This window comes from Oryctolagus cuniculus, chromosome 15, assembly GCF_964237555.1.
Source record: "Oryctolagus cuniculus chromosome 15, mOryCun1.1, whole genome shotgun sequence".
NCBI lineage: Eukaryota > Metazoa > Chordata > Mammalia > Lagomorpha > Leporidae > Oryctolagus > Oryctolagus cuniculus.
This window is the reverse complement of record NC_091446.1, coordinates 42,783,332-42,796,575: the sequence shown is the minus strand read 5'-3', so window position 1 is coordinate 42,796,575 and position 13,244 is coordinate 42,783,332. Positions and strand designations below refer to the sequence as shown.

Sequence of the window (13,244 nt, the reverse complement as noted above, 5' to 3'; positions counted from 1 at the left end):
TATCAGAAAAATCTTTTTTTTTAGAATAATATTTTGTCTGTTCTTAAGTTATAATAAAGTAGGTACTTAAATGAAAAATTGATATAATAAAGATTTCAAAGAGTTAGTTTCTATTAGGTTTTGATGTTCTTTAGAAAGATTAAATTATTCCACAAATTGCTTTCAGTTAAAAATTAGTTATGATGGGCCCTTCAGAAATGAAGTTCTACCATTTGTTCAGTTGATAGGCAGCCATCACTATGTTGTAAGTATCATTTCCATATTCACTTACTTAATCCTTATGATGTCCCAATATGACAGGTATCTTTACGAGCCCCATTTTACTTAGGAAGTAGGCATGGAGAGAGTATATTACTTGCTCAGAGTTAATATAGTAATTGAAGTTGGGTTTCAAGTCCAAGCAGTTTGGCTCTAGAGCATGGTTTTAGGCATCATACTACCTAGCTTGCAAGTAGATTTACAGATGCCAGAAGTATTTTGGCTTCATTTAATGACCAAGTTAGGCTTTAGACTTATCAATTAAAATTCATAAAATGAAATTTTAATATTAAATACTTCTTGCTCAGAAGAATATCTGGTAAATGTAGGTTAAGGCTGTTTTGTATTGAAAGTCACATATGCTCATTATTTACAGTTATCCCCTGGTTTCTGCTGGGGGGAGGATTGGTTTCAGGACCCTCCCTTCCATGTCAAAATTTGTCCCTTATATAAAATGGTGTTGTATAGCTTAGACACTTCTCCTGTATACTTAAGCCATCTCTCCATACCAGCATCCATATGGGATGCTGGCATTGTGGGCAGTAGCTTAACTTGCTTTGCCATGATGCCAGCCCCTGCCCAGTTGCTTTGACTGTTGATTTCTTCATCTGTGAAATACTAATATTACTCTGTAGGAATGTTAGATTAAATGAGAATGTGCTCAGATTTGTAATACTGTCTGGCAAACACTCAACAGATACTAGAGTGCCTCTGTCCTTGTGATATATGATAGATGTCAAAGTCTCAAGTATCAAAACTATATAAGTAAGGAAGTTGAGAATCTAAGGAAAATGACATCATAAAAACTGCATTCCTGGATTCTATTTAAAAGAAGAAACATAGCTACAAACAAGACTTGGTCTGCAGGGTGCTGCCCTGTTGATCCTGGCCTTTGGTTCCTTGTATATGTGATTAATTGCACTCCCTGCTGTGGCTTCTGAAAGACTGCACTTAATCTGTCAGTCCTGCCTTTTTCCCTATAGCTTTCTTTGTGAGCTGCATTAGATTACTTTTTCTTAAATATGTCATGTATTTATGTATCTCTGCTCTAGCCTTTGCTTGAAACATTGTAGCTGATCTTGTTTCTTCCTCTGTCTACTGATTTCTGAATTTACCTGTTAAGGATTATTCAGCATACTAGTGAAGCTTTATCTGTGCTTCCTCAAAATTAAATGCTTTTTAGCTCTTAAAGTATTTGATCTTTTATGTCATAGGACCTTAGGAAAAGTTGTTGGTCTGTGTGTGTCTGTCTTCCCTGATAGAATGGGAACTCCTTGAGGGCAGTATTTGCTTACTTAGTCTCATGTTCTTCAGTGTTCCTTGCACAGAATGTTGAGTAATTTAAATAATTTGAATAATTATATGAATAATTATGTGAATGAATATTTTGAATAATGTGAATGAAGAAGAGGAGGGCAGCTGAGTTTAATGAATAGATGATATCCATTTTTGTATAGTTATGGACAAATAGTTGTTTTAAAACTAAGTTAACCAGATTCTTTGCAAATATTAATTGATATTTGTAGTACAAGGATAAATTTGAGCTTAGTCCTGATTAGAATGACCACATCTCAAGGGGCTTTGTACTTCTGTGCTTTTCTGTAAGGAGAAAATCTTAACTAGCGTTCTCACTGAAATGAATGGTTAAGTGGGTATGTTAGTGATAATAATGATTCTTTGTTGTTTAATAAAATGTAATTCTTTTTTGCATCGTTCAAAAAATAGTCAAGGTATTTCGGGTTTGTTTGTTTGTTTGTTTGCTTTTTAACAAAATACATTTTTAACTTTTTGGATGCAAATTCCAGAATGGTGGTAGCTGCACCAACTTTGGGTTCCCTGCTGCAGCTTCACCCCTTATGTTTTTCTATTATTCCCTGGCTTCCTACATTGGTGCTCCAGGCACAATTTACTAGGTAAAGACTATAGAGTTTCAAGAATTGCATTGCTTTGGGCTTCACTGAACCTCTGCACTCCTGTGTTTTTTTTTTCCCTCGTGAATGCACATAGTACACAAACATTGTGATAACTGAATAATAATTATATTTTTAGGTGAGCTGCCTTCTTATGTGATCACAATAGATGATACCAGCATGTGTGGTGTTAAAATGATAATCCTAATGGTTTCCTTTGGACTCTTTAGATAAAAATCTTTTGAGGTTGGGCATACATTTATGTGTTCTTGAAATGACAAACATTGTTTCTGGCACATAATGAATATTATTGAAATATTAGATGCATTTATTATAAATTCAGCATTTTAAAAATGTTAAACAAGTCATACAGGGCAAGATAGTATTTTGGCATGACACTTAAAATAGACATGGAGATAATTATAAAGTATACGTACGTCATTTTGAAAATCTGTTAGAGAAACATTGCCAGGTGCATAGTAGCAAAAATAGAAAAAAAGCAAGAATGAGGAAAATATATGTATTCTTAGTACTTAGAGATTTTTATTTTTTGTCTACATGTTTTATGGATATGTACATATTCTTTTATCAGAATGGTATACATTATACTTATTAATGCTTATACATTCTGTTTTGAAACCTGCCCCCTTTTAGGCCATCATTCCTTTTCCATTTCAGTAAATTTTTTCTTCAATAACCAGATCATATTCAAATTTTTTTAGGTGACTTAAAAATGTCCTTTATGGCTGATTCTTCTAAAATAGTATCCAAACCAGCATTGTACCTGTGAAATTGACTGTTAGAAGTCTTAAAATCTTTAGATCGAAGGCAGCTACCCATTTTACCCATTCTTTTTTCTTTTTTCTTTTTTTGACAGGCAGAGTTAGATAGAGAGAGACAGAGGGAAAGGTCTTCCTTTTCCATTGGTTCACCCACCAAATGGCCGCTACGGCTGGTGCGCTGTGCCAATCTGGAGCCAGGAGCCAGGTGCTTCCTCCTGGTCTCCCACGCGGGTGCAGGGCCCAAGCACTTGGGCCATTCTCCACTGCCTTCCCAGACCACAGCAGAGAGCTGGACTGGAGGAGGAGCAACCAGGACAGAATCTGTCGCCACAGGCAGAGGATTAGCCAAGTGAGCTGCGGTGCCGGCCCGTTCTACCCATTCTTATCCCATTTTTTTTTTTTTTAAAGTGATACATGTTGAAGAGAATTGGTGTCATGTCCTACAGACCTTTTGACTGTGCCCACTTTACTCATAATGTTTGGCTTTTCCTATAAATTAAAATTTCTATCTAAAGGTTTGGTGAATTTAGATTAAAGACACTTTGCCATCAGATAATGCTGTGTCCTTTACTTTGCATTATACCAATTGGTAAATGATCCTTACTCTTGATGCAGGCATTGAAATTAAAATTGGGTGGCGATAGTCTTTAATGCAATTGTACAATTATATTTGTCTCTTTCATTAGAAAGTATCTTGTGTGGTACTGTTTGGCTCTATAAGAAAGTTAAGTTCCTCATCAACCACTTCCTGTTAGTTCAGCATTATTTGTTGATGTTTGCTACATCACTAATTTCATTAGGATTTGCAGAATATTAGGTTATTTTGAAAAGTTCATGGAAAGATGGAATTAAAAATAAGTTTAGCTTGGTGCTAAAAAATTTGAACTCCATTCAGTTTTTTCATATTATGTATTTTCTGTCAACTTTTTGAGGAACCTTCATATGACTCATCTAAATCTATCTAGCTTTTCTTATTAATTGATGTTTTTCCATAAAGTGGAGTTGATGAAGTGGAGCTGTTTAGCTGCCCTGCAAGAGTTCCTACATGAATAATTCAGTTTTTTTTATTTAAAAAAAATTATTTTTTCTGACAGGCAGAGTGGACAGTGAGAGAGAGAGAGAGAGAGACAGAGAGAAAGGTCTTCCTTTGCTGTTGGTTCACCCTCCAATGACCGCTGCAGCCGGCGCACCACACTGATCCGAAGGCAGGAGCCAGGTGCTTCTCCTGGTCTCCCATGCGGGTGCAGGGCCCAAGGACTTGGGCCATCCTCCACTGTACTCCCTGGCCACAGCAGAGAGCTGGCCTGGAAGAGGGGCAACCAGGACAGAATCCGGTGCCCCGACCGGGACTAGAACCCGGTATGCCAGCGCCGCAAGGCGGAGGATTAGCCTGTTGAGTCGCAGCGCTGGCCTGAATAATTCAGTTTTAAAAGTGAAGAATTGTTCTGGTACCCACCTTAAAAGGTGATAAGTAAGTGAGTTTTTGTTGTGGTTGTTTTAGCTTTTTTTTTTTCACATTGAGTTATCGTTTTAGATTTTTGTTTTATTCAATATTTTTTAGTTTACTTTCATTTTAATTTTTTTTATGTTCATTTTATCACAGCTAGTCACTAGGACCTCATTTTTCCTAGCTCTTATGTCCAGATACAGAGCATTAACCTCATTAAGCCCTCCTGGCACAGAAAGGTAGCCTAGGTTCTCTCATAACTTCCTATCCCCAGACATGGCATCAACTCTTTTTTCTAATGAACTTGGTACTTTTTAGGGTATTATGATACCAGAGCTGAAGATATGGATTCTAGGAGTGTGTATTGCTGTGAGGTTGACATTTTTTATAGGCCGTCTCAGTGAAAAGACCCAGAAAATAAAGATTTTTATAAATATAGATTCATATTCTTACTGTAAATTTTTGACTTGATTTCTTTGATTTTATAATGTTATTTTTCTTACACTAAACTTGAAAGTTAAAATAATTAGCATTATGTCATTGCTGATTCCTATACTGTACAAGATATTTTGAGGACATCAATGGTGATATTATTAGAAATAGTAAAAACTATCAAAAGAAGGTTAAAATTTCTATGTAGTTCTTTCTAAGAACATTCCCTTTCAGGCTGGTATTGTGACACAGTGGATTAAAGCCGTTGCCTGTGACACCAGCTATGAGTGTCAATTCAAGTCCCAGCTGTTCCATTTCTGATCCAGCTCCTTGCTGATGCTCCTAGGAGGGCAGAGAGGATGAGGATGGCCCAGGTGCTTGGGCCCCTGCCACGAACTTGGGAGACCTAGATGGAGTTCAAAGCTGGCTTCCGCCTGGCCTGGCCTTGACCATTCTAGCTATTTTGGGGAGTGAACTAGCAGATGGATGATCTTGTTCTCTCCCTCTTTCTCTGTAACTCTAATTTTCAGATAATTCAATCTTAAACAAATAAACAAATCCCTCTGAAGTACAGTAAAATTTCAGTATCCAAATAATCCTTGAAATAAATCCTTTCTCCAGGTTGCCAATTTGATATTTAATCAGGTATATTTGTTTCTGCCTATTTTCAATGTGTGACGTTTTTTAAACAAAGTTTTTTTTTATGATTCTGAGGTCAACATTATAAAAAGAAACACAGCAGTCTTGATTTTACCTATTCTATGATTCTCCTCTTTTCCTTTTTTATGAAACAACCATTTTTTTGGTTTCTCGTTTATCATGTGTGTGTATGTCTTGAGAGTGTTTGAATTCAAGCAAATATTTGTGCCTTCTTCTGTGTAAAATGTACCTTGTGCACTCTGTTGTGTACTTTTTTCTTAAAATATGCAAATCTCTCCAGTCAACACATAGTAATCTTATAACTAGAACATATAGTAGAAATGTAACCTTAATTTATAATGTCAAAATAAAAGTATTCAGTAATTTGACAACTATTTTTGGATCAAAAAATACTGAAATAGTGCATTGTGCTCAAATGGTACTGAATTAGGTGAATTTTGAGTTGTATTTGGAAGGTAAATGGATTCAGAAGTAGAGATCTCCAGAGATGGTATTGCAGGGAGCCTTTAGACAGATGGCTTAGGCTTCAAGAAGGATCTGGGTCAGGAAATCATGAATAAGACTTTAAAGAGCTCAGGAAAAAAATAAAGCCATTGTAATGAGCAAGAATCAGGGAAATGTGGATTGTTAATGATTTTTATAGTCAGTTGGATATAAATTTTTCTTAAATATGAAGGTTTTTAATGCCAACTATAGTTTGTAATGTAATTGAATATAATGGGTATGCTAAATATGGATTACATTGATTAGTAAAGTTTTTACTTCATTTCACTATTAAGAAGTCCAACATAACAAGGGCTGGAATTGACCTTAAACCTTATCATCATGTGGGATAGGAAATCCTGGGTCTAGATAGTTAAGTGACTTGTTCAAATTTTACAGATAGTTAGAGGCACACCTAACTTTCTGAGCCTCATTGTATCTATTTTTTTCTACACCGTGGTTTCTTATACTGTCTCTTCAGGCATATGAAGGTGTTTTGGTTTTGGTTTTGCTTTATGTCCCATGATTTACAAAGAATGAGATTTTTGTATTTCTTATGTAGTTAAATATAATAAATGTAGAAATTGTTTTCCCTGAGGCATATTTTTAATGTATTAAATAGAGGTGTTTGAAAATTATTTTGCCATGTAATTGAGGATCTTTTTTGAAATTAATGTATTTACGAGTATTTCTTAATTATAAATGACAGGTTTTAGATAAATGCATTTGGTGACCATTTATTTCTATAGCTTTATCTTTTTATAATTAAATGTTTTAAAATTTGTATATATTTGTATTACTACGTATTTCGAACATTTCCTTAATTTAAATACTCAGATATTTATCCAAATATTATTGCTATGGGATTTCCTGCAGAAAGACTTGAAGGCGTATACAGGAACAATATTGATGATGTAGTAAGGTAAGAACTCTGGAGTTTTTATTTCATATATTGATGTGTTACATGCATATTGTATTTTTATTTAGAAGAGATTTCTATAACCACAGAAAAAGATACATAAGAGGTAAACTTTATTTTATTATGGTGTTACTGTACATATAACTTTTTTTTTTTTTTTTTTTTTTTACTTCATGGTCCTAGCAGACCTCAGTGTGTATAATTATTTGGTAAGAACTAACCTCACATATAATATTCTGGATTCCATAAAATGCCTCTCACCAGGCTAAGGCCTGGCTTCCATTATAATGTAATTTTTGTCTTTTGTTTCACAGTTAACAGTTAACAGACTTAAAACCTTGAGTAGAATTATTCACTTAAGCTTCTTTAAACAAACATATAGGTGACTGATAGCATTTTTATCTAGAGCAATTGTTAAAGGGCATAAGTGCTCCAAACACCTGAAGAAGTGTTTGATACAAAGAATATAACAAAGAATTGTTGAACTTGCTAAAGCCTAAATTAATCACTTAGGATTAATTAAGATAGGATTATGTCTACTGTGCAAATAATCTTAGTAAAGTTTTTGATTTCAGAGCAAAAGTATATATGTGTGAATAATTTAAATTATCAGTGCTTTAATGGTTTTACTTTCTTTATACTGTTTCTTAAATGTCTTTCCTGAGACATTGAATTTAAATGTTTTGTGATTATGAGAATTAAAGGTAATAATGAATGGGAAGCACTTTGTAATCTATAAAGCATTATTCAGATGTAGCATCTGTTTATAATTGTTAAGTGATTATATAATGCTACACCTTTTTATAAGCTAGCCGTAAGTTGTTTTCTAGGTGGTTGATTTTTAGCAACTTGTCTAGAACCGCAGCATATTTATGTTTTTGTATTTTTGAATTATTTTCTATTGCATTTTTATAGTATTTATATTTTTTAAAATTGAATTTCAGTATTTACAAAAACACTGCCTACTTCTTTGTAGAATCTATTAAAACTATAAGTATCAGTGGTACTGTTTAAGAACCTGAAAACAGAGAAATAAATTTGCTTTCTCATAATTAGGCAGGCAACAGTGAAAGGATGCCTGACATTGCAAACTCGTGGAAGCAGCAATTTGATGTAACTGAGTCAGTGATGATAACACATATAAAGAAATGCAATGGGGGCCGGTGCCGAGGCTCACTAGGCTAATCCTCTGCCTGCAACACCAGCACCCCAGGTTCTAGTCCCGGTCGGGGCCCGGATTCTGTCCTGGTTGCCCCTCTTCCAGGCCAGGTCTCTGCTGTGGCCCTGGAGTGCAGTGGAGGATGGCCCAAGTGCTTGGGCCCTGCACCTTCATGGGAGACCAGGAGGAAGCTCCTGGCTTCGGATCGGCGCAGCACGCCAGCCGTGGGGGTGAAACAACAGAAAAGGAAGACCTTTTTCTCTCTTTCTCTTTCTAACTCTGCCTGTCCAAAAAAAAAAAAAAAAAAAAAAAAAAAAATGCAATGGGCCATAGAGAAAAGAATGAGGGAAGTAGATTTTGAATCAAGAGACATGAAAAATCTGGGAAATGAGTGGGTACCTCAGAATCACCAGACATGTATTCTCTGCTGTGGTACAAAAATGTTTATTAGGGGTCTTTATGGCCTGATGAAATACCTCACAGGATCATCTGTTTCACAGCACTATAATTGTATATTCAGCCAGGTGCTGAGTCAGCAAAGCCAGGTTAGTCCTGAGGTTAGACCTAAAAAAGCATGAATACTTTGATACAGAGGGCAAATTTTTTATTGTTGTAAGAATATCATTGTGGTAAATTAATCTAGCCTGCTGATTTTGCATTGGTCTCTTCTGAGTTATGAAATAATCACGGGAGATGATTGATCATCTTTTAGATTATTGTTAAAATCCAGTTGTGGCCGGCTCCGCAGCTCACTAAGCTAATCCTCCGTCTTGCGGCGCCGGCACACCAGGTTCTAGTCCCGGTAGAGGTGCCGGATTCTGTCCCGGTTGCCCCTCTTCCAGGCCAGCTCTCTGCTGTGCCCAAGGGAGTGCAGTGGAGGATGGCCCAAGTGCTTGGGCCCTGCACCCCATGGGAGACCAGGATAAGTACCTGGCTCCTGCCATCGGATCAGCGGGGTGCGCTGGCCGCGGCGGCCATTGGAGGGTAAACCAACGGCAAAAGGAAGACCTTTCTCTCTGTCTCTCTCTCTGTCCACTCTGCCTGTCAAAAAAAAAAAAAAAAAAAAAAGTCCAGTTGCAGTCCTTTTGTAGCTTTAGGTTATCAGACATTAGATTATATTAAAAAATACTGTGGTTCTTCAAGATCCTTTTGACATTATGCTTCTGAATTACAAGATTTACTTATTGAATTGGTGATCAGTATTCAAGACCAAAGTTTATTCTGTCTAGTAGCTTTATCTAGTTTATCTAGCCTTTTTTTTTTTTTAAAAAAAACTACTATTTCTAAAAATGTTTTATGTCCACATTGTTATTTAGTGAATGAATCTGCTAGCCGAGTGATCTTGCCACCTCTTATTGTAATGTTAAAAAATCAGTTGAATATGAGAGTTATGCTGTTCTTGTTTTTTTTGGGGGGTGTGGGGGGTGGGCAATAAGTGGAAGTAAGGCTTTGATAGCTTCTATTGCTTAGCACCTTCCCCTTTGTGAGAGGAGTGATGAACGATGATCAGGAAAGAAAATGTAGTTTTTCTTACAAACTAAATGAAAATAAATGCCTAAGTAATTTCCCTGTTAGAATTAACCTTACCAAGGAATTGGATATATTTCATACCTAAGTTGTTTGATTTTCTTGTTTGGTTCAAACTATTTTGGGGATAATAGTAATAATCAGTAGTGATTTCTTTTTTGGTTCAAAGCTGATAACGTCTCAGTGGAAAATGCTTGTTTATTTTCATACATCTTTCCTTTTCTGTTTTCAAAATTATTTTCAGTTGGACTTTTCTTTGGCCTCTTTATTGGAATGTAAAAGGATATTTAAAATCACTCTTTTTCTCTAATTGCATTTTCCCTGATTTTCTTCCAAGTAGGAAATATTGCCCAGAGGTAAGACTTTGTTGTTGAACTACATTATAGGCTTGAGTAAAATAAATTTGAATTGCAAATATTTCCATATTTAAATTGACTAGTATTATTTAACTGTTTTAGAAGGTATAGCTTATGCTGGTATGAAATTTTATACTTAAGTTAATCAAAATACTTTTGATAGAAATATTTAACTTGTTTTGAGTAATTTGTAGGTCAGGAATTAATATAAAAAATAAAATTTTTGAGGAGGAAAAGTGAGTCAAGCTGAAATTTTTTACTTTCTTAACTGTAAATGTTTCTCATAAGAAGTGGTCAGAATTAATAGGGCAGGGGAGAGACATCTCACACAAGGGAAATTATAGGGCTCTTTCAAAATTCTTTTTTCTTTTTCCTTTTACTATTTAACTACATTCCTTCCGTTTTTCTTGCCATTAAGCTCTTGCCCTGACCTGCTGGTAATAGGAAACAGTTTTATTCAGATAATTGATTATTCTTTGATATATGTGTGCTAATGTTACCCTCAGGCGGTTATTGAATTTGTCTGGCTTATATGTTATCAGGTGTAAATCTGTGTGGTCTTTAACAAATTGGTGCTTCAGATGCTTAAGAGGTGTAGCTTGAGAACTGTTCTTTCCCGAATAAATCAGGAAAATGTAGGTTTAATATAGGTGACCTGGCTTTCTTACTGCAGAAAATTTAATATGCCACTCTGCATTGTAAATCTCCCAAGAGTTAAGAGATTTTTGTATGCCGCTTTTCTTTGCTTTTCCCTCATACCACCTCTTTCTTTTCTTTTGTAAGACTTCAGATAACATCTCTCAAATTATTCCATGGGCCATAATTTGGGAAATGCTGAAAATTTTTAAAAAGATGCTTACAAAATATTTTCCCTTTGTCTGAATGCATAGGAAATAAGTCACTTCCTCTTCTTTATTGCATTTTTTGGTGGGAAGATCCTATATTTATAAGATTGATGCTTATAGAGCTCACTCTCTTGATGAATAGTAATTTTTAAAAAAGATTTATCAAAGGCTGGGCATTTATTCTAGCAGTTAAGATGCTCACTTCCCATGTCAATCTTGGGTTCCATAATGGGCTCTAACTCCTGGCTCCAGCTTCTTGCTAATGTGGACTGACCATGGGAGGAGTGGTGAAGGCTCTGGAAACTGAGTTTTTGCCACCCATGTGTGAGCCCTGGATTGAGTTCCCTGACTTTGACTTGGTACAACCCCTGGTGTTGTGGGCTTTTAGGGAGTGAACTAACAAATGGGAATTCTCTCTCTCAAAAAAAAAAAAAAAAAAAAAAGGAAGAAAGAAAAAAAAGAAAAATTTTAAAAAGAGACATCCATTATCTTGTATACCCTGGATTTATTTACCCTGATGTAAACTGCTATATTGCAGATTCAAGAGCCCACGTTCTGCCTTTGAACTGTTACATACATTTTATTCCTGAAGAAACTGCAAACTTTTTTTTTAATTTGTGGCTCTAAGTCAACCTTAATTGTTTATTGTTTTGAGTAAGAAGAAAGTGTTTGTTTTTCTGACATTATTATTGGCTATTCAGTTAAAAATTTGATTATTTTTTATATAAGAGATTATTTAGAGGCAAACTTTGAAATAATTGAGAATATTTCTTTTTTTTGGGGAAGAATATTTCTTATATTCTCCCTTTTTAATAATTTCTGACTCTGTCCCTTAAATTCCTTCCTTTTTTCCATTTTTTCTTTATTGAGGTGAAATTCACATAACACAAAATTGACAGTTTTAGAGTGTAGACTTCAGTGACATTTAGTTCCCTCACAATGCAATCAGAAGTGGTACAATACCACCTCTATCAAATTCCAAAACATTCTTATCACCCCAGAAGAAAGCACTGTTTTCATTGGCTGCCTCCCACTTCTTTTGTTAGCCCTATTTCCTTACAAATAGGGAGCCTTGATGGATTAGCCAATGTTTATATTTTAGGCACTAGTCCATATTTTTGGTATTTTAATAATAGGTAATATTTATTGTGCATTGAGAAGAGCAGTTCAAAAATTTAATGGGAAAATGGAATTAAAAGATAAGTTTAGGGGCAGACATTTGGCCTAATGGTTAAGACTCTGGTTAAGACCCTTGCTGTCCTGTATGGGAGTATAGGTTTGAGTCCTGGTTCTGCCTTGTAAACCCAGCTTGCTGATAATGCAGTCTTTGGGTGGCAGCAGGTGATATTCAGTTAGTTGGGTCCCTTCTGACCAGGGTAGAAGCCTAGATTCAATTCCAGGCTCCTAGCTTTGGTCTGGTCCAGTACCAGCTGTTGCTGGTATTTGGGTAGTGAACCTGCAGATGGGAGCTTTGTCAGTCTCTCTCTGTCTCAAACAAATAATTTTAAAGTAGCCTTATATTTACATACTATTTACTTGTGTAACTGTTGTGTAAACAGTTTACATGTACCATTTTATATAAATCTCTACAGTAAATCTATCCTCATTTCATAGAAGGTTTAAAGAAATAACTTCCACAAGTACCACAACTGGTAAGTAGTGAGGATGAAGATAAGAGTTTAGGTCTGTTAGATTCCAAAGCTGGGCTGGCGCCGCGGCTCACTAGGCTAATCCTCCGCGTGCAGCGCCGGTACCCCTGGTTCTAGTCCCGGTCAGGGCGCCGGATTCTGTCCCGTTGCTCCTCTTCCAGTCCAGCTCTCTGCTGTGGCCTGGGAAGGCAGTGGAGGATGGGCCAAGTCCTTGGGCCCTGCACCCGCGTGGGAGACCAGGAGGAAACACCTGGCTCCTGGCTTCAGATCGGCATAGCGCCAGCCGCAGGGGCCATTTGGGGGATGAACCAATGGAAGGGAGACCTTTCTCTCTGTCTGTCTCTCTCTCTCACTGTCTAACTCTGCCTGTCCAAAAAGAAAAAAAAATGATTCCAAAGCTGATTTCTGTAATAACCACATTATCTTGTATTTTGGAGAACAAAATCTCCAAACTCTTCGACTAACCTAGCCTGTTGATATCCTTTGGCATAACACAGTGTTATCTGTACCCCATGTTTATAATTGGAATTTATTGCTTATACTTGTATTTAAAAAAAACCGGGAAGTTGAGCATAAAAAAGCTATTTCTAGCATTTTTTTGAAAGTTGAGGAGTCTGCTGTCGCTGCAGCTCACTAGGCTAATTCTCCGCCTGCAGCACTGGCACACCAGGTTCTAGTCCCGGTAGAGGTGCCAGATTCTGTCCCGGTTGCCCCTCTTCCAGGCCAGCTCTCTGCTGTGGCCCGGGAGTGCAGGGGAGGATGGCCCAGGTCCTTGGGCCCTGCACCCGCATGGGAGACCAGGTGAAGCACCTGGCTC

At 36.5% G+C, this 13,244-nt stretch overlaps 1 protein-coding gene across 17 annotated transcripts in view; it reads left to right on the top strand.

The window, feature by feature from the left end:
* PTEN (phosphatase and tensin homolog) overlaps positions 1–13,244 on the top strand; it is a 153,746-nt gene that overhangs the window by 76,318 nt on the left and 64,184 nt on the right. For 4 of the 17 annotated variants that reach the window (XM_070057650.1, XM_008270133.4, XM_008270132.4 and 1 more), the window contains one exon: positions 6,810–6,894. The exons of 12 other annotated variants lie outside the window; for them this stretch is intronic. In XM_070057650.1, coding sequence (XP_069913751.1) covers positions 6,810–6,894 — 85 coding nt within the window. Of the gene's footprint in view, positions 1–6,809; positions 6,895–13,244 lie in introns of those variants that run through there. One more of the 17 variants, XM_070057651.1, reaches the window with a different exon arrangement.